The following is a 21,763-nucleotide window of genomic DNA, read 5'->3' as shown; positions in this document are numbered from 1 at the left end:
AGAATTAAAAAAAAAAAAAAAAAAAAAATCGCCTGGCATACTTTAACATTGGTTACAATGTTCCTCTGGCGTTTCAGTACATGAAGTTTAGTAATCAGTCCCCTTTTTACGCCATTGCTGGGTGTGGATTGTCGAGCAGGAGATGATACAGATACATGCTGCAAAATGTATTTAAAAAATTTGATGAATATGATGTATACCTTGCATCATCAGTTCATTACATCGCAGCATCCCAGGGGGATGTTTGCAACAGGGTAGTGTAGGAAATCCTTGTGGCTGGTATCTAGAAGAAAATGTTTTGATAGAATATGTGGATGTTCTTATAGAACGAAACAAATTCTATTGTTACAAAACTGTATTTCTTTTCCAGGTAAGTAATAGTGTTTTTAAAATTTGTAAATTGTGTTTGGCAGACTGAGCACTAAATTTATTATTGACCATGATAACCATCATTATTTAAGCTTACTTGAAATAAAACCAGAAAGCAAACTATTTTAAATAATTGCTCCTTAATGCTGTTCTTACCTTCGTTTCTTTTCAATGTTCCAGATGCCTCTTTCATTTTCTGGAATTAAATGTAGTCACATTTGTCATGGTAGTGCCTAACTCACTTGCAGCACATATTTCTACGGATGCTCCGCTATCCCCATCCAGGTTTACTTCTTCAACTGTAACGTCAGCCATTTCAAACTGCTATTTACACAGTTATTACTGCTAAATCGAAACTAAAACGTTGATGCAATAAACTACTGCACCAAAAAAGACTACTGTTTACAGTCAGAACCCTCATGTTTTACTGCGCCGGCATGGCAGGAGAAACAAATGCAGATCTCCTGTACTGCCAACTTACACTTCTACAATCACAGCAGTCACATTTGCATGTTATATCCTGAAAAGAGGGGGCTAATGACCTAGATGTTAGGCCCCTTTAAAAGACAAGCATCATCATCATCTGAAAAGAGGGCCTTGACTACCTGATGGAAAGACAGCCCACTTTGTAACTGCCCTACTTTCTTGTGGCCATGTTTTCATGTGAACATAGCCCATTTTGTACACTGAGTCAGCAGTCACTTGACCCACCTTGCAGGCGCATGCATTTTAAAAAATGCCTTTTAAACAGCTTTTAGCCGAATTTGCTGCCTGTCAAATAATCCTCTCGACAGCCAATAAGAAACTCTGCCTAGTAGTGCCAACAACTTTTTTTCTTTAATTTTGGCATTTGGTCCTCTTTGCCAACGGGCGACTCAAGTGATGTCAGTAGGCAAGAAACCTACAAGGATTGAATATCAGTATTCAAGTATTCAGGACATATTTTCTCACAGGATGGTAATATACTAAGTGAAACTGAATGAAAATGATGAATAGCTAATGCAGTGGGCTCACAGACAAATATAACTTTACAATGATCTGTTTTCAGACTGACTTTGCTGCATGGGAGTGAAAGTTGGGTGGGCTCAGAATATCTTATTCATAAATTGGAAGTAACAGGTATAAAATTAGCTAGAATGACTGCCGGTACAAGGAGGTTAGGATAATGGCAGGAGGGTACTTGGAATGAGGAAATAGGCCTAATGGTTAAGAATGAAAAATTTGGTGGATGAAACCATAGCCATAACTGGCTTTCGTGGTGAGGTAAATGGAGTATAGGTTAACCAAGAGAATAATGGACTTGGGCGCACAGAGATGCCGAGGGAAACTGTGTTAGAAAAGGACATATACACTGAATGCTGAATGCCTGAACAGTCTATAGTGAAGATGTATATTGTTTTCATTAAGAATATAAGTAATGATTGCAGGTAAACATGTTATTAAAACAACGGTAGTAATAGATGTAAGATTATTGGCCTATTTTCAGTACATTGTAGGTGTAAGGTGTTAGTACTTATTTGTGTGTGTGTAGGGCCTATTCATTCATTACCATTGATCTGTTTATATGTTGAATTGCCAAGTGAAGGGGTTGGATTTCAACTAGATGTGCAAGTGTATTAATTTATTACAATTGTCCTAATACAGATTCTCATAACAGATTATTGGTCTATTTTGGCAATGTGACAAGTTAGACCTCATTCAGGTGTGTGTTTTTTGATATCTGTGTTGGTTGACATAGGTAGATTCTGGAGAGAGACAATCAAGTGCTGCATATTGCCTCACGAGCACCCACTCTCCTCGAGTTTTACCAAGTAGGTGGACATAGTTCTTGACATATTAACAAACTAGTCACCGAGTTCCCTGTCCTCTGAGCACCTATAACAGAAAATAACGCTTCATGTCAAAACAATCAGTCAGTCATCAATGATTAGCATTTAGGGCTGTCGCCCGACTCCCTGCTAATTTTTATCCAGCCTTTTCTTAAATATTTTCAAAGTAGTTGGAAATTTGTCAAACATTTCCCCAGATAAATTATTCCAATCCCTTATTCCTCATCCTTTAAATGAATATTTGCTCCAATTTGCCCTCTTGAATTCAAACTTTATTTTCATATTACGATCTTTCCTACTGGTACTTTTAAAAGCTCTGCTAAAGCTTATTCATCTGCTATTGCCATTTTACCACTGACAGCTTGAAACATACCACTCCCAAGTTTTTTTTTTTTTTTGCTACTGGCTTTACGTTGCACCGACACAGATAGGTCTTATGGAGACGATAGGACAGGAAAGGGCTAGGATTGGGAAGGAAGCGGCCGTGGCCTTAATTAAGGTACAGCCCCAGCATTTGCCTGGTGTGAATATGGGAACCACAGAAGACCATCTTCAGGGCTGCCGACAGTGGGGTTCGAACCCACTATCTCCCGAATACTGGATACTGGCCGCACTTAAGCGACTGCAGCTATCGAGCTCGGTCTCACAATTTTTCCCAGCCCAAAGTTTGTAACACTGTTGGCCGAATGAAGGAAGATTAATCTCATCTCTAGTCAAAACTAGGCCCAAATAAAACTGTTAACAATGGTAACTTGAACAGAAACAAGTGAAACAGAAGAGGCTTGCACAAGTAGGCTAGTTCCACTGACTAGTGCAAATTGAAGAAGATAAACATCTAGACAAGTAGGCCTAGGTGAAACCTGTACAAGTCAGAAGAGAACAAGAGTTAATCAAGGAAAGTCAACGGGGAAGATGAACTAAGAATATGATACAATAAATCGATGGAAGATTTTTTTTTCCCCCTGCAAGTAATTACAAATCACTCAATCGTAGCTTTCGGCAGTTCAAAATCTATGACAATGAATAGTTTAAATACAATGCTGAACATGTATACGATTGGGCGAGAAAGTTGTAGGAGCGACATAATGCCAAATTACCACGAAAGTGCAGTAGCGAACAGCACCCCTCCCTCCCCCCCGCCCCACCTAACCTAACCTAACCTAACCTAATGATCTGAGAACGCCTTATTAAGAAAAGACGAGGTAAATAATTGATCGGTAATATGCCTCCTGGGCGACAGCGATAAATGCAGATCAGTGACTAATTACAATAATTATTTTGCTATTAAATACTGCCTATTCTGTTGGTATATCTTTGTGAACATCTTTGAACATTCACGATGTCTCAAGGATCCAGGATGTCTCCAGAAACATTTGAGAATCATAATCTGGCAGTCATTTGTATTCTAGTATCGAGCATTAAAAACTGTATCGAGGGTTTTGATCGAGGAAACTCCACAACCAGGTCAGCCAACATTACTATTCACTAAAGTAGCTATATCCTCTGTGTTCATTCTGCTCGCACCTGGCAAAACGTATCGATCAATTACATTTGCAGACCTGTATCTAAATTAATATTTGTTGTGGTGCTGATGAATACAGTACGTATATTGGTTTTTTTCTCGTATTGGGCACTTCACACAGTTTGTCGCTGATATTGTTAAATTGTTATCGGACAGAGAAAGTACCAATATTCTATGAACCCAAAGGACAAGGCGTATCGAACAGGGGACGGTGAAGCCTCAAGGTAATATCCTTCGTTTGTTTATTACAAGAATGACTTGAAAATTATAGTCATAGATACAGTTGGTACATTTTATGGTTTCACGAGCTGTTAAGCAGATGAATGCATTGTTTATTTCAAGCTATTAGACAATAATGTTTACCTTCCAGTGCTTCCGCCACTGCTTTATCGTCGCCAGAGCTCTCACCTTCATCACCTAGCAATTTATCAGCAGAAAACGATACAATGAAGAGAGCAGCTGCAAAGAAATTAATTGAACGGTACTTTTACCAGCTCATAGACGGCTGTGGAAATTCCAATTGTGATAATGAATTTTGTGCATCTAGTGGAAAAGTAAGTCTAATTTCAAATTTTGAGGTTATACGGCGCATGTTATTCAGGTCCATATTCATTCATTCCTGGGAACATGAGCTGTCATCTGAGTCATTACCTTCAGAAACTGGAAATGTAGTAGTGACATTGAAGACTGTTACATGTTACGGAATTTTTGCTTTGTTTGAATTAAATATATTTATTCTTTATAGAAATTTGGTCTTCATTATTATTTTTATTATTATTCACTTGCAAGCATTGCAGTAGAATTGACGATAAATCTATGTTTACTTAAGGTAGTCCAACTCTTGCATCCATGTTCCACGGTTAAAGATATTCGTCATTCCATCATTATGAAATGTTTTGTTGGGTTTGGTAGTTAGTAGTAGATGTTTATAAAAAGGAGATTTCATCATTCTCTGTGAATCTTGCATCGCTTCTATACTGGCATAAAAAATAGGTTGTAACAATTCTGTTTATCGACCTACATTTGAAAGGCGTAATAGCTGAGTGACATTGTCACTGGTTTCTCACCTCAATCCTCACTCCAACCTTGATCCATAGTTTTAAAAACTTTTTACCGTACTGGCATGCACTATTCACGTGACGCGAGTCAGAGAAACAATGAAAAGGTGAGCAATACTCAAATCTAGGAGTGTGTGTGTGAAAATCCCGGCCAATGCACGTGGGATTTTTGAAATGATAAGTCGCATATCTCTGGTTCAGATTTCACATGCAACGGTTGCAGATCTATCCTAAGTTGCAAGTAGTTTATGCTCAGCATAACTAAACGAATGAAACTCTAACTGTCCATGATGTAGGGCTGCAGCAAATTGCATTTCATTTTGTACATGATTATATTCAAGTGCCTATTAAGATGAAACAACTGTGAGTGGAATACAGAGAGCTGAATCTGGATGGATATGAATTAAAGGATTTAAATTTAAGACTATTTTGGTCACAGGTGAGAAAATAGTGGGTACATAATTGGTATGGTTCTTGAGTTATTTTTCCTCATTCCATACAATGTAAACACTTGCTTGACCGAGTAGCTCAGACGGTAGAGTGCTGGTGTTCTGAGCTCAAGTTGGCAGGTTCGATCCTGGCTCGGTCCGGTGATATTTGAAGGTGCTGAAATATATTGGCCTTGTGTCAGTAGATTAACTGGCACATAAAAGAACGGTGGGACAAAATTCTGGCACCTTGGCATCTCCAGAAATCATAAAAAATAGTTAGTGAGACAAAAAAATATAATGTTATTAATAACTTGTTAATTCAATTACTTCATAACTTTCTTAAATAGTGTAACTCATTCAGTCCGTCTAGAAAGAATCAGCTTTATACATGAACTCTCACGAGCTGGTTAGTGATTATTTTTCTAAGTCTGAAGGGATGTGTTTGTCTTGTCTGGTCACACATTTAGTGTACAGTGGATTTTACTGTAAAACTGATTTTGTTTATATCTACTTGATTATCTCCTTACATATGTTTTCATTTGTGCATGTGTGGTAAAATTATGCTTATATAAGGAGCACTAAGTTTGTTTGTTCTGCCAATTTACATTTTGCTGTATTCTGTTAGTTTTTATTCTGTTTTGCACTTTAGCAGATGGTAGCGGTCGCACTTTTCCTTACGCAGTGTACAAACAGAGTCATCTGTTGGGTTGTGGAATTTGTCTTTGCGCATATTTTGTGGTGGAAGCCATGTATTGCGTATCTTATGACATGTCTTTGCTCTTGAAGTTGTTTGGTCCAGTTTCGATCGATCATGGCGTCATTTCCATAGAATTCGGCGTCTGTTTCCGCGCGTTTCTTAAGAAGTTTTTTCGGAAGCTCTTGGAATGGGCCGGTAGATGGCAGTGGTAGATTGAGTTGTAGATTCTCAATGAAGTAGGTTTCCCGTGTCAGTTGAACAAGTCTGGAGGGTGCCAGTTTACCTACTCCTAGGGCCTTCTTCGGGAACCTTGCTTTGACTCTTTCTATCCTTTCCAAGTCACCGATTGTCAGGTTGTCCCATATTATTGCGATTCCGTATGTGACAATTGGGGTTATTGTGGTCTTGAATAAAGTCATCGCTTTGTTAAGGGATAGCATAGATATATTCTTGATATTGTGAATGGCTCTGATGTCTGCTGTCGTTCTGTCTATGACGTGGTTATTGAAGGATGTCATGCTCGTTTGGAACGTGATGCCCACGTATTTGAATTTCTTGACTATTTCTAGTGGTTTATTATTTAATGATATAGTGTCGTCCTTGGCCGCCTTGCCACCTTTTCTGAACACCATCTGTACTGTCTTTTCCTGGTTAATTTCAAATTTATCTGAAGCCCAAGCTTCTAACTTCATCACTGTCGACTGTAGTTCTGCCTTTAAGCTCAATCCCAGAGCCATGTCATCAGCGTACATTATTAGAGTAGTCTTAGGGGAGTCCGTCATTATTTGTGTGATATCTGCCGTTGCTAATGGAACTGACTGTGGAAAATAATTAAATGAGTTTAAATGGTAAAACTGTTGATTAATGGATACCTACCCAAAGTGATACTAAGGGTAAACATTTACGAATCACACCAGAATAGTCGTAGGATAGTTAGCAGTGGCATTATGGTTCACTTGAATGCAGAGGACAGATCCTTTTTTGATACTTTCTTATATATGAAATCCTAGACAGTTGTCATTGTGCTCGTTATGGGGACAGTTAATGTTTTCGGTAAAAATATAGAGTCCACTCCACAAGGATTATTTCATAATATGTTGGTTTCAGTGCTGCTGGATTCAGTGCTGATTCTGGAGGAGAGAAGTGTTCATTACACTTGCCAGATTCCACCCTACCCGCCCCTAGAAGTATATTTACTTTTATAACCTAAGGTAGTGGTCCAGGCACCATTATCCATTGCTTTTGCCATGGATCACGGGCATTGGCCGACGTTATCAACCGCTGCAAAAGGAAAAAGACTAAAGAGGCCTGCAAAGTTTGAAAATGTCATGGCATCGGATGGTAACCTTACACTTTCTCCTCCTTTAATCTCATGGCTTACGGCAAGAAATAAAGGTCATTTATTAGCTTTAACATATTTTTGCATATCCAGGCCAATCTCTGAGAGCACTCCCTTCGACAGGCTCTTTCCTTTCGCTGCGGCGCGTACTGTCCTCACGGCAAGAAAATAAAAGGATGGCCATATCCAGCAACCAACAGTTGGCAGCAGTGCTATCTACTCACCTCTACTTACCTCAGTGCTATTGGTGGAAATCCAAGTATTAAACAAAGGACAGTTGCTTTGCGTGTGCCACACAGTGTTGCCTCTTGTTACTAACATTGCCTCTGTGGATCGGTGGTAGAGTGTCGACCTCCGGATCCCAAGATAGCGGGTTCAAACCCGGCAGAGGTAGTCGGATTTTTGAAGGGCAGAAAAATGTCCATTCGACACTCCATGTTGTACAATGTCGACATGTAAAAGATCTCTGGTGACACTGTCTCCATTTTTAGGTAATTTGCCCCAGACTATTGAGCCACTCCCAGGGATGCTCAGTTTGAACTATGATAAAAAAAATGCCCTAAAAATACATACACCCTGGATTTTGACGGGGAACATATAACTAATATGGACACGTTGAGGTCTACTAAAAGCTATGAATAAAGTAAGGCGAAGCATGAGGTCAGTTTTTGGAGGAAAATCTGTTTATTAAAATGAACAAGAAAAAATAGCAAAAAGTATCAAATCCAAATTTTTACATGACTCAGAATTTTTCTTTCAGTTTGATAAAGTCCATCTTGAGAATCAAAAATATATTACAAATATACAATGTATGCCGACATACATGCTTAACAAATCTTGAAGTTTCATTAATTTTACACCTTGGGCTTGTGTGCTCACACCACGCTCCTGGCATTACTTTTTGTTAACACTTTGAACTGTAGATGAGTACATTTCCCTTTCCTGCATACTTAACATTGCAGTGGGGGTCCCTAACCTTAAGAAAAGGCATGATTTAATGCGCAAAGGGGAGACGGGAACTGATCTAACTGTACAATATATAACACGTTGAGTGGTAAAACATCCTACGCACAAATATACACCCTGAATCATCACAGCAAAATACAGTGGATCGGAACCACACACTACAAAATCACATAAATGGCAAATATACACAAAAACTAAAAAGCATGATGTCATATTTTCCAGAGCTCATCAAGAAGGCATGCGGCATTCACGCAACTCGCATTCACTCAAAGCCTCGATGGAAAATATAAGGAAACATAATTTTAGACTTTAAGCAACACATTCTATTCAACGTAGGTTCCTGAAATAAATTACATGATACAAAATCAATCAACTGGTGGACTTTATAACGACACGCACAAATCAACGTGGATTCCTGAAATAAATTACCTGTCGCAAATTCATAAAAATAACAGAGTAGGCTTTAACTTTCAACACATAATTCAACGTTGGTTCCTGAAATAGTTTACATGACACAAAAATATTCCTCAGTGCGGTTATATCACAAAGCAAAATCTATATTAAACGTTGCAATATAAAAACCTCGTCTACTGCAACAACCGTAGTGACATGGACAAAAAATCAATAAAATCACGAAGTATAGGGTGCTAAAATAAATCTCTCCTCGGTAGACAAACATATTACCCTCACCAACACACGGCGGAATGACTCAAAGTGGAGATTCAATCTCCCAAAATAAATCAACAAATATAAAAAAACACACAGGGTCCAACCCTTAACAGACGCTGCTCAACAGTCTACCCAGGGCAAGTCACACAAACAAGAAACTGCAGGCCTGTCAAACGAGGAACACGTCCTCTTACTCAAAATTACACTAAGCCATATCACTTGTTCTAAAGTTGCCAAAACTGAATAAGTATATGAAATGACGTCGTCTAACATTCGCTCGTGCATGAAAAGAAAAAAGACCGCGCTAGTCACAAATCAAAGCACTCGTACTCGTACAGTTAAACCTGAATAATACAGTGGCCACCTCTATAATATCATAATCTGAAACTAAGGAACTGCCACATAGACAATCGATCATGTCTGAACATCTGAAAGTTACTGAAATATCTTGTCCTCACAACATAAGAAACTTGCATGAATAATAATAATAATCTATATATTAAAAAATTTATGAAAACTAAAGTCAGTCAGTCCTGCCATTCTATCCGGTTGATTTCCTTCATTTTTTTTTAAACTGAAGGGTATTCATGCACTGATCTGTCATCAGGTACTATAAATCACTTAACTTCCGCCTTCCTCAAATTATTTGATTTTTCAATTTTTTGTCTCTTTGAAGCAATCATATCTTTGGTTCTAATTGAGATACAGAGTTTGTTTTGGCCTAAGAACACTCAGTAGATCAAGCTCTATCATTTCAGCTCTTAACTATTCATATTGGTTGATTCTGAGGAAAGTTATGAGTGCACATTCAATTTGTCGTCTCATTTCTTCAACATTTTTTCTCATTGAAGCAATCATATCTTTCATTTTAATTGAGGTACACAATTTGTTGTGGTCTAAAAACACTCAGTGGATGAAGCGCTTTCTTTGAGGCAATAACTACTTAAATTGGTAGATTCTGAGAAAAGTTAACAGTTCGGCGCGGTGTTGTTCCAAGGAACGTTTAATTCAGTTTCTTTGTGTGATGAATTTTTTTGTGTTTTGTTAACATAATATTAGCTTACATTCTATTACCACAGCAGATCATGTGCTTTATTTCATTAACTCGAAACTTTGCAAATGCATCCGTGAGAATAGTAACGAACGCCATACTTCGTACATTGTGAGCGGAGCCAGTGGGAAACTGCTTGTAATAATAATAATAATAATAATAATAATAATAATAATAATAATAATAAAAAAATTTTACAGAAAAATTGATTCTAATATTCGGAACTTGAAATACGAAACTGCGTTCGTGGAACTCGTGAATCAAACTCTAATTTACACTCATCTTGATATTAAAATAGTCATGAAGATGGCTCTGTCAAAGTTTGTGGATCCAAACTCCAGAAATCCCAGAAAACGTGACAGCATGTTTTCGTGCACTTTGAGCTCCCATTAAGAATACTTTAATCTAGTCCTTCCTGACTTTAATTTGAATCCTTATTTACATTTAAACCCCTCGTTGTACACCGTGTCTCAAACATCAAAGGAAAACAAATCAAAATAAATGAGGTTAAAATAAGAAACTGACTCGTAAATGAAGTGACGCTAACCATTCAGTAAAAAAAAAAAAATCTGAATAAAATGAAAGGCAAGCTGCGACCTTGTGCAATCGGTCCACATTTACGTTACAATTATATTTACATTAATAAGCTTCCTAACATTTTCATTTTATGGACGTAGTCCTTCCAAACAAAAGCTAAACTTACTGAAATTAAATATTAAACTAACTATCCCCTTTTGCAACATTAAAACACGTTCACACTCACATAATTACATTGACAATTCTGTACTTACCTATTTCGTTGACTTATCGCCGCCAGCCATATCAGAATTGGTGCCTTCAGTAAAGAACTGGGTCAGCCCTTGGGTCTCCATCCTCCTGGCGTTTTAGTGGTGATCTCATAGTCTCCGCCGCTGCTTCTGGATGTTATTCTTAAAACATCCCCTCGTCCATGATGTAAAAAACTGGGTCAAGATTAAACCAGCCAGTTACTAGAATACTACGGCCAGGTACTTTCCACTGACCGTGAAAAAACCAGTTCCATTCAGGCGCGGAACAACTCCTCTCTTATCTAGCCCGTAACTAGATCAAACATTTCCCATTTAAATGCAGTACTGGAAATTACCGAATTTGTTGTCCTTGTAAAATTTGTTTACACCGGCAAGCTACTAAACATTGAATGACTAACTGAAAACTGTTCTTCCCTCAGGAGATCGAGAAATAAAAGCCATTCTTAAAAGTTTAACATCCTGAATAATTGAATTGCAGACTGAGTATCTTAAACCAAAGTTCAAGTCCCCACACAATCAGGAAACATAAGTTCTGACCAGCACTTGCGTAAATAATACTTCTCTCAATGTTACCTGCACAGAATCTCACCGAATAATAGGGGTAGCTAGTCCACGCGCTAATCGCTTTTATTAATTCCTCATCTCATACGCTGTTGTATCCTAGATCAGGGCCATCACTCGCATAGACCAATCAATGCCTAGCCAAAACGACGGTGATGCTATCGTATCATTGGTCCAGCACATCATGCTCGTGATGCTTGCTTCAAACGTATATTTCCAGCTCCTCTAACCTTTCGCCGGGTCGCCTCCTAAATTTAGCTGGCGAGCAAACAGACCTGGGCTTCAAGCTTCCTGTAGAAATTGCGACGTGCTGCTGAATGTAGATGATTCCTGCCATAACTGAGACTTAAAATAAAATCTTCTTTATACGTTTGAATAGATGACTGGAGCACTTCAATAAGGGCTCAACACATTTGGTGTTTACCCAACAAAATTCATTAAATCTCAGCCAAAGATGCCCAGGAGAGTTTCAGTTTACTCGGTCTGCCATCTAGTAGGCCTAGAGTAAAACGGAACTCGAAATTGACGAGCTGACAGCCAGATGGCGTCAGATTGAAATGTCTGCACACAGTAGCTGAGGCCATACGTTTATAAAAAATATAAAAAGAACATTGCGGAATGGACATAGTTTTGCTGTGTTTTCAACGTTGGTAAGTAAAACTTAATTAATGGGGGTGCAAAGGAGAGGTTAAGAATCCAACATGGCGTGGCTTGTACAACATCATAAGATGTTACACAAGGTTGCTCACATAGATATGGCTAGTGACAAGACCATTGGTCTGGATAGGTTAGACCATTGGTCTGGGGCCAAGCAAAGGGGTTTAGAGGCATGGAGCAGCACACAGGCCTCTAGTATGCCCTGTGACAGTATTGGCTAGTGAAAACGCCATTGGTCTGGATAGGTTTGACCATTGGCTAGTGACAGGAACATGAGATCACCACATTCTATGTTTGACAGTGAACAAAACTTGAATTAATTAAACACTGACTTGCCCACTATGACGGGGGAATACAATATGTCCACTGCTAGTAGGACATCCGTGGATCCGTTCTTCGCATGGGTAGCACTAATTTCTGCTAAGTAGCCAATGAAATGGTTTTTCTTTTGGCCTTATGTCAAAAATATACCCTCATTGGCCGAGCGCTTGAACTAGCTGGCCCGTTTCTGGCACACGATTTAACTTCAAGATTTCTGCCACAAACTCTGCAATGATTCAATTGCTACCCCCTGTGGGTGGGGGACGCAGGTGAAGAATACACCCACGGTATCCCCTGCCTGTCGTAAGAGGCGACTATAAGGGGCGACCAAGGATTGATCCAATTAGAACTATGAGACTACTTGCAATTAGTACCATCACGCAGGAAACACCATGAGTTACATTTACTTGCGTGTAGGAGCACCATGTTAGGTACGCAATAGGTTTATGATTAGTAGCGACAGTGTGTGAATCAGGAGGTGGGTCCTACAGTACCTGTGATTCGTACCCCGATATGAGCGACACCATGGTTCTGCCTTACCTATGCTCAGTTCTCACTCTGTAAGGAATTCCACAGGATAGTACGAGTTCCAGTGGTTAGTCCACTTATGTGAGGACCGCCATAGGTTTGCGTTGCCTGTAAAAAGCACCACAATGTGCGAAACACCATAGGTCTGTGTTACATGTGTGTGAATAGTACCATAATGTGTAGAATGCGAATCTCCGCTACTTTTGATTAGTACCGCAACATGACACATAGCATGGTTCTACTTTCCTAGGGATAAATACCATTATGAGGGGCCGATGACCTGGATTTTGGACCCGTTGCGACTATAAGCATAATCGATTCTTTATCGTGCTCTAGAAGCAGTCCCTTGGTCAGTAATACTATTGTTTTGTGCCAGCTTCTGTGCATGTGAGGCACTGTGGGTCCATTCATCCATTCATTCTTCGTCCTCACACTTTGAATTCTGGACAGTGGAGGATTTTGGATTTTAAAGTTGTCATTTCATTCCGTCTCATTTCGTACTATTAGGGGCCGATGACCTCGATGTTAGGCCCCTTTAAACAACAAACATCAATCAATCATCATGATTCAGTTGCTTAATTAACCCATGAATCACTAAACAGTGTGAATTTCATTCGTTTTGTACTTAATGTATTAATATTACGGAAACTGCAGTTGCATCCGGCACACACCATGGCACACCATATTCAAACTTTGCGGTATCATGTTATGTGACAGGATGCAAGCTCTATTCGAGACAATAACAATCTGCTCTCCATTCAGTAGGAACATAGAAAATGGTCGAATTTCACCGATTGACTTGGTCTCAGTTTTAATTTTTCTATATTAGTAAGAATACTTCTCGGGATAGGTCGGTGGGTCTTTGGCTTCTCTGCTACTTAAGGTAACATTCCACGTAATTTATGCATGATTTTCTCCTCCCTAAATATGAATACCTGCTAGTAAAGTTTTGGTATTTGTACAGAGCAGATTATAATATTTTAATTGTGACTTAGGCTTCGTTTGTAATGCATCTCTTCTGAATCCTGGTGGTAAGTTGGTGTGGTGGACCGTTAGTTCTAGTTACAGTATATAGCTGAAAGAAGCAAGGCATAAGGGTTGGACCTCATTTGGTGTATGTATGAGAGTATTAGTTTAACACTATGTGGTCTGTGGCAGTTAGGTTCTCGGCTCCTATTAATCTAGAACATATAACAACGGATTATACCTGAAAGAAAAAAACATTTTCAGGTATAATCTATTATTCGTTTTCTTTTTCAGGTATTTTCTACATTTTATTTTATTTATAAATTAGTTTCAAAAGACTGAAGAACCTGAGAGTTATAAATTAATTATTAATTGAGTCAAAACCAGAAAGAAATGGCCTTCACTGTAACAGATGAAGTACCAAGTGTTGACCGCTAGGTAGTACTAGTGTTAATTCGTCTCGACACAACTGCTTATTACATAAAATCAGTTTCATGGTCCGTATCGCACTTTAATAGATTCACAATTAAGTATTTATTATTTTCCACCTAGTCGATACAATGATTGCTTAAGGCAATTTAATGGTTAAAAGTGGTACATGTTTCGTATTTTATCAACATCTTCAGCCACATAACACTGTTTAGATGAAAAATATATAAAATTGACAAAGTAATGCTTAAGAGGAAGTGTCCTTAAAATTAACATAAGATTGACAACATTAAAACAAACAAAAACTCAAGAGAAAATAATTCTTTCACTATGCTGGTCGTAGTAGCTTACCCGCTGCCCTATTTTCTTATTCATTATTAAACCAACTCCTGCATTTCCTCTGTTTGATTTTGTGTTGATAATTCGGTAGTCGCCTGACCAAAAATCCTGTTCTTCCTGCCAACGTACTTCACTTGTACCAATTACATCTAACTTTAGTCTATCCGTCTCCCTTTTCATTTTCTCTAATCTACCAAAACGATTCAAACTTCTAACATTCCACGCTCCGACTTGCAGAATGTCGGTATCCATCTTCCTGATGCTCACCCCCTCTCGTGTAATCCCCACCCGGAAATCCGAATTGGGGACTAGTTTACTCCGGAATATTTTACCCGGGAGGAAGCCATCATCAGTACATCATTCCATCATTCATACAGAGAGAGCTGGATGTTCTCGGGAGTTAGTTACGGCTGTAGTTTCCGATTGTTTTCAGCCATGTAGCAGTATCAACACAGCTAAGCCATGTTAAGTATTATTACAAGGCCATATCAGTCAATCATCTAGACTGCCGCCCTTGCAACTTCCGAAAGGCTGCTACCCCCCTTTCTGAATGGGTGGTACAGTTTGCTTGTATGTATGTAATTTTGCCCATTCATACCATACTTGTTGCTACCACTAGCAGGAAATATCTATTGGCTCTAGAAACTTAAAATTGCATGAAGATTTTATCAAAATATATTAAGATTGCATTGATACCTATGACTGCATGAAAGAACATTTGCAACTTCACAAACCATACTTTGCACTACGTTGGGAAATATAAATACCTTTTCATTTTGATTTATAGGTTAAAAACTTGACTCCAAATCAAGCTGCAGCCCAGGCCATTCAGTTATTTTCCCAGGAGGCTAGACTGTGTGATACACAGCGCACTAAAGTTGCCAGGACACAGTCAGATATAAGAGGAAAAAATAATGAGTTTGGAATATCAACAAATAGTTCAAGTCCTGAAGCATCGAAAGGGGCTGAAGCAGTTACAACTTCTAGCAAAACATGTACAAGTTTTCCAAAATCTGAAATTGATAGCAGTCAACCCTCTTCTGCTTCTCCACAAGGTAAGCTGTATATTTAATTTTAAATTTAATTAATTTTTTATTGCTTGAAGTTGCATGAAACCAAGTCAGAGTTGAAGCATAGTTGTTGAAATCAGCAACTGAATTAGTTTCGCGTTGCAAAATTTTCATGCGTTTTTAACACCAAGAATTATTTAAGTTGATTTCTTGATTGTCATAGCCGTGAGGCCCAGTAGGGCAGTACGGCGGCATCTCGTTGTTACTGCTCTATTAACACCACCCAGAGGACACGTGTAGGGTTAAGGTTAAACGTATCGACGATTGTATATTTTTTGTGTCAAGAACATGTACACAAGTCGATTGTCAACTGTAGCATCATACGCTAAATAAATAAATAATAGTGAACACTATGAATGAAAAAATCTCATTTTTTTCTATGTCAGTGTGTTTTGTTATACAGTAGATCCTATCTTACGTTGAAATGGAAGTAAACAAATACTGAACTAAAGAATTGATCAAAAATAATTGAGGACAATTGTCAAGAATACATTATTGTGATGGTCATTGGGTTATTACACTCCTGTCATTGTTATCAACTGCAGATTAATTTTTATGTAGAGGCTCCCCGAGTAGCCAACTTTTATCGAGGGTAAAGTGTTTGTAAAAGACAGCATTGGAAGGGTCCCTTTTAACTTGAACATTGAATATATATTGTGGTACTCCTGGAAAATGGAACTAGCCTCAAAACTGCTTTTGGATTTAATATAAATGGAACAATTCTCTAACTTAAGTTACATTAGCAAAGTCCTTCTTATTTTTCTTAAGATTTATTGTTTGGGGGGGAGGGGGGATAGACGAGTGGTATGGTCACTAGCTTCTCACCAAGGCTGGTGCGGTTCAAATCCTGGCCAATACATGTGCGATTTTTAAAATGAAATATCGTGCCCATGTGATTCAGATTCCAAAAACTGGTGGGCCTGTGGCCATGATCACGATTTCAACAGTCACACGAAACAACAAGCTGCTTGCTCATGATTTATGTATATTTACTGTAGAGTGAGGTCATAAATCATTTCACCAAGTACGGAGCTAACCATCTTCATTGCTGTTAACTGAAGATTATTTTCATTGCAAATCTGATGTATTTCTTGTATACGAAATCATGTACTGACTTTCTAAATAAAAAATAAAAAAAAACAGAAAACAAGAAGGTAAGTTACATGTACAAGTATTGGAAAAGAACAAGCAAGTGTCAGATCTAGTAGTAAGAGAGGAACAAGAGAGAAACACATAGCAACAGAAAAGGAGACAAGGTCAAACAAGAAAACACAAGAGGACAAGGACAATCTCAACATTTTCATACACTGCCGTAGGCTCTCTCCCTAGCAATCCCAGTTCTTCAACATCTATCTCTTCAATCAATCAATCAATCAATCAGTACTGATCTGCATTTAGGACAGTCGCCCAGGTGGCAGATTCCCTATCTGTTGCTTTCCTACTCAGGCTACGACGAAGGATGAGGCTGGGAAGTAGAAACAAGCTCATCGGGGGCTGAGAAGAGATGGATGTTGAACTGGGATTGCTGAAGAGAGAGCCTACGGCAGTGTATGAAGGCGAGGAGATGTTTTCGTGTTTGTCATTGTCTCCTATTTCTGTTGCTCCCTCTTCCCACACTATCCTATGTTCCTTTCTTGTTTCTATCTCTCTGTTATGACTTAGTTTCATGTGCAGTTGCTCAAAAAGAATAAAAAAAGAATGAGTGCTTGGTATTGTAAAAGTTCCTTGTAGCCATATCTGCACTTGTGGGAGTCCATCGAGTATGGTTTACGTGCTCCAGGAAAGATCATAATATTATTGGTTTTATGCCCCACTAACTGCTGTTATGGTTTTCGGAGACTCTGAGGTGTCGGAATGTTGTCTTGCAGAAGTATTTTAACATGTTGCTAAATAACTGACTTGAGTCCGATGTATTTGTGCACCTTTAAATACCACTGGACTGAGCTGGGATCAAGCATGCCAACTTGAGCTCAGAAGGCCACTGCTTTATTGCCTGAACTAACTAGCTCAGCACCTGGAAAGTTCAGCTGTATGGCTAATGTTATTTGATTATTTTGGGTAATGGAATGTAAGGAATTAAAGTTCATATTAGCTGTTATTAATCTGGTAAGTTAAGAAATACAAGTCATTTGCCATTCACCTCATAATTGGTCCACACTGAAAGGGCCTCAGTCCAGTTGAGTTACTTTCAAGTAAAAAAAAGAACAAGCTGTTTCATTCTCTTACAATGTCTATTTAATATTTAAAAACTATCCAGTATCATAGCTGCCATTAAGTTTATTATTATTTCATAACCTTACTTGTCATTCATACATTAACGTGATGAAATAATGACAATGGACTGAAGTCCTTTCGGCATGACATGATGTATGTTGACGTTTATTAATTTTTGTCTATGTTTCTGTTGCAATATACAGAAATACCACCTAGATTCACAAGTGCTAGGCCATAGACATTGGCAGTTATGGTAATACAAAAGTAAATAAAATGCCACGTATTTTCAGATATTACAGGTTAATACAGACCTCATTACATAATGTTGTCAGTAACTTGTTCCAATATTTACAGGGTCTTTAAAATTCCTAGTTGTCGAACATGTCAACATTTATCATTTTGAGTCTTTGAGGAAAAACGCTAGTCATTTTGATTTTTGTCCACTGGCCGTGCACATAGTTAATCATAAAATTGTTTGTACTCTTCAGGTATGTAACAAAGCAGCCATGAAAGTGGGGTGGGAAATTCCTTCTGATCATCTCCAACTGCAGAACAACAGTTCTTCCTCTTGCAGCTACAGGGAATGAGGAAAATAAAACAATATTAGTTTAATTATTGAAGTAACTTATCACATTTTATGGAAGTGTTGCAAAAGCTTGTTTATGGTTGAATGTGTTTCTGTTTCTATACATGTATGGTAACCTGTATGTGCACACATAGTAAACTCAGAAAAACCTGGCGATGACCATATTATACTGTTTGAGGAACAAGTAGCTATTTACTTTTTTCCTTTGCTGGGACTACCGTGCCCTTATAATTTACATATGATTCACCTTTCTCTCTTGCACACTTGATGTGTTTTTTTTTTTCCCAAGATGATACATTTCTGTCTCGTTTTGGACTCAATACCACATTCTTCCATTGCTAAGCAATAGTCTATTTTCACTTCACAACAATGCATGACAAACAGCAATAATCCGCTCACTCGTTGCCTATGAGATTATGGATAGCATGAAGTAAATACGCTTAACAACTGTTCTCAGTGTTGTCAAAGGCCTACATAGAAAGGGCCTCAGTCTCGTACTCAGGTCCTTTCTCCGTGGAGTTACGAAACGATTCGTCGATTCCTCCGCTCTATGAGGACGGGACTGAGGTCCTTTCGTTGTAGCACATTAGGTTAGTCCCAAGGAGTATGAATATGACAATAACTCATTTTTGCCAAAATGTTACTGAGGCCCTTTCAGTATGAACCTATTCTTGTTGCTAGTTAAATTGCTTAAAGTTAATCGTAATCATTCTATTTTCCTTGTCCATTTTTTACTCATTTTATGTATAAAATCTGATATCCTTGCATGTTGGTATGTAGCCCCCCATACTGTGTTTACAACCATAATTCCTATAATGGCAGAGCTTGTGGATCGTAGGTCAACCATGTTGGCGCTAGTGAAGACTAGCTTTTCGGCAACAGAAGCTGGTCATAGAGAAGACGTTCCTACTTCTACTGCCAAACTTTATCGGGAACATGCTCAAGAAGCAATTAGGCACGAAGCGAGTTGGCCATATGGTTAGGGATGCGCAGATGTGTTCTTGCATTCGGGAGATAGTGGGTTCGAACCCCACTGTCTGCAGCCCTGAAGATGGTTTTCCGTTGATTCTCATTTTCACACCAGGCAAATATGGGAATATATAGCCTTCAGTGATGAATTCGTGTTTGCTGTGGAGATGTGGTGCAGATCTGCGTAATTCATGAACCCATAAATTGAAGCACTAATTGTGCAATGGCATATTGGAATTTTTTCTCTGAAGAGTAATTTGGGAGCTGAGAATCCACTTGCTTGCTTTTTAAAACAAATGTTAAAAAATAAGCAAATTTGCCATTTATATGACCCTGTGAGAAGTGCCTGGCAAGCACTGACTGCTATTATGCAGAACCATCCAATTCTTTCCATACTATCACAATCTTGTACTGTAAGCGATTTTACTTTTGCCTGCACCAAGAATAAATGTAAGAATTCTGGCAGTAGGCAGCTTTTGTCTTTTCTTGTAGTAGACTTGGCTCCTTATTTTTCATTGTATCCTCCATAAAAAATTTTTCCCCTTTTCCGTTTCATGGTGGAATCCCAACCAAGTGCCAACTTCGGAATCAACTGATATTTGAATAGGATGTACTGCTGTGACATTAGGCCTTGATCTGTACTTTGTTTTGAAACAAATTTTATATAGTTTCTCTGTCAAAATATTAAATCTCTTATTATACTTGTAATATTCAGTGGGTTATTAGGTAGAATTAGAAATTTTGCTCAAGTTTTAAGAAAACAAAACTTCACTCATTGAATTAGCACTAGAAAAGTTTATCATCTGAAACATTAATAAAGGTAAAGTTAGCTCACTTGGGGGTGATGTCCCTTCATTTGAAATCATAAATAATTGAGCTCAGGAATATGGATGTAAAAGTTGTGAAGATGCAAATGGCTCTGGTCAGCCATAAACTGTGTGCGCCAAGCTCGATAGCTGCAGTCGCTTAAGTGCGGCCAGTATCCAGTAATCGGGAGATAGTGGGTTCAAGCCCCACTGTCGGCAGCCCTGAAAATGGTTTTCTGTGGTTTCCCATTTTCACACCAGGCAAATGCCGGGGCTGTACCTTAATGAAGGCCACGGCTGCTTCCTTCCAATTCCTAAGCCTATCCTACCCCATCATCGCCATAAGACCTATCTGTGTTGGTATGACGTAAAGCAAAAAAACAACAACAAACTGTGTGCACTTAGTGAAATATTGGTACTGTCTTGTGATTTGATCATTTAGTAGATGTAACAATTCTTTCAAAATTGAAATTGCATTATTTATTTATATTTCTTTTCAAGTGAGGGAATTAGAAGAATACATACAGAATAGAGTATACAAATCAGATTAAAGTAGTATGGAGAATTGAAGAGAATGAAGAAATAATACCAAGAAGGATGTTCAGTATGAAAATAAAAGGAAAGAGATTTATATGAAGAGCATGCTACATATGGCTGAATTAAATGAACGAGTGTTGAAGATTTAGGAGAAACTGGATGATAGTAAATTAACGGCAGAAAGGGTATTTGGAGAAGTGTTTATCAATAGATAAGTCAGACTGGAAGCTGTTCACATTGATGGATTTACAAGATTCCTTCAAGTAATAGGAGATGAACCTTAGGTCTTGAGTATGCCTTGAAGTCATATAATGGTGGCATCTTGAACACCTTAAAGATTTGGAGTCTAGCTTTAGTGGACTAGATTGTGACTTCAGTGGTTCAGGATGCTGAAGGAATTTTCATTGTTTGTTAACTGGATGGTGACCAAACAATTAGAAGCCAGTATTATGTAATATTAATTACTAAACGTTGTGATTGCAATAAAAAAAATAGGATGGGGAAACTTTTCTCATGGAATTCTCTCTCATCAGGACAACATTCCTGGGTGTTAAATGCATCCCCCCCCACGGAAATCAAGAGGTATGTTGTCATTATGGCGAAGATTCAGGAATTGTTTGCGACCAGTGTTTAAAAAATGAAAAAATTGTCTTCCAGAATATAGGTGGAATAAACTTTTTTAAGTCCACAGTGTTTATGCAGAAGTATGTTGTTATTTTTATATTAGGCACAATAAATACTGTCCAACTTTTGCAGGTGGTGAGGGTTGTGATTGTAACTGTCAAATAGCTAGAATTATAGTCCCACAGATTTAATTATATAAATGACCCGTTGACTTTCTGAATTGAAACAAAACATTTTTTTCTCAATGAAAATGTAAGATTATAAGTTGGGTTAAATATTTGTTATACTAGTCATTTTTTCTGTTACAAAATTTTAGATGATGACTCTTCACTTAATCTGTTGGCAAAGAAACCATAATGAAATTGCTTCACTATGTGATTGATTTATAGGGCAGACTGATATAATTAATTCATTCACTCACTCTTCAGTTCCTTGGA

At 38.2% G+C, this 21,763-nt stretch overlaps 1 protein-coding gene across 1 annotated transcript in view; it reads left to right on the top strand.

Annotated features, from left to right (window-relative positions):
* The first annotated feature begins 3,711 nt into the window (after positions 1-3,711).
* The window catches only part of Ube3a (ubiquitin protein ligase E3A), a 111,700-nt gene continuing 93,648 nt past the window's right edge, over positions 3,712-21,763 (top strand). Inside the window, exons 1-3 of the mRNA XM_067142511.2 lie at positions 3,712-3,944; positions 4,091-4,274; positions 15,308-15,575. Of these exons, the coding sequence (XP_066998612.1) occupies positions 3,895-3,944; positions 4,091-4,274; positions 15,308-15,575 (502 nt within the window). The 5' untranslated portion in view covers positions 3,712-3,894. The remainder of the gene's footprint in view (positions 3,945-4,090; positions 4,275-15,307; positions 15,576-21,763) is intronic.

Source organism: Anabrus simplex, chromosome 3, assembly GCF_040414725.1.
Source record: "Anabrus simplex isolate iqAnaSimp1 chromosome 3, ASM4041472v1, whole genome shotgun sequence".
Classification (NCBI taxonomy): Eukaryota; Metazoa; Arthropoda; class Insecta; order Orthoptera; family Tettigoniidae; genus Anabrus; species Anabrus simplex.
The sequence above is the reverse complement of the archived record's forward strand: the minus strand, read 5'-3'. Positions and strand labels throughout refer to the sequence as shown.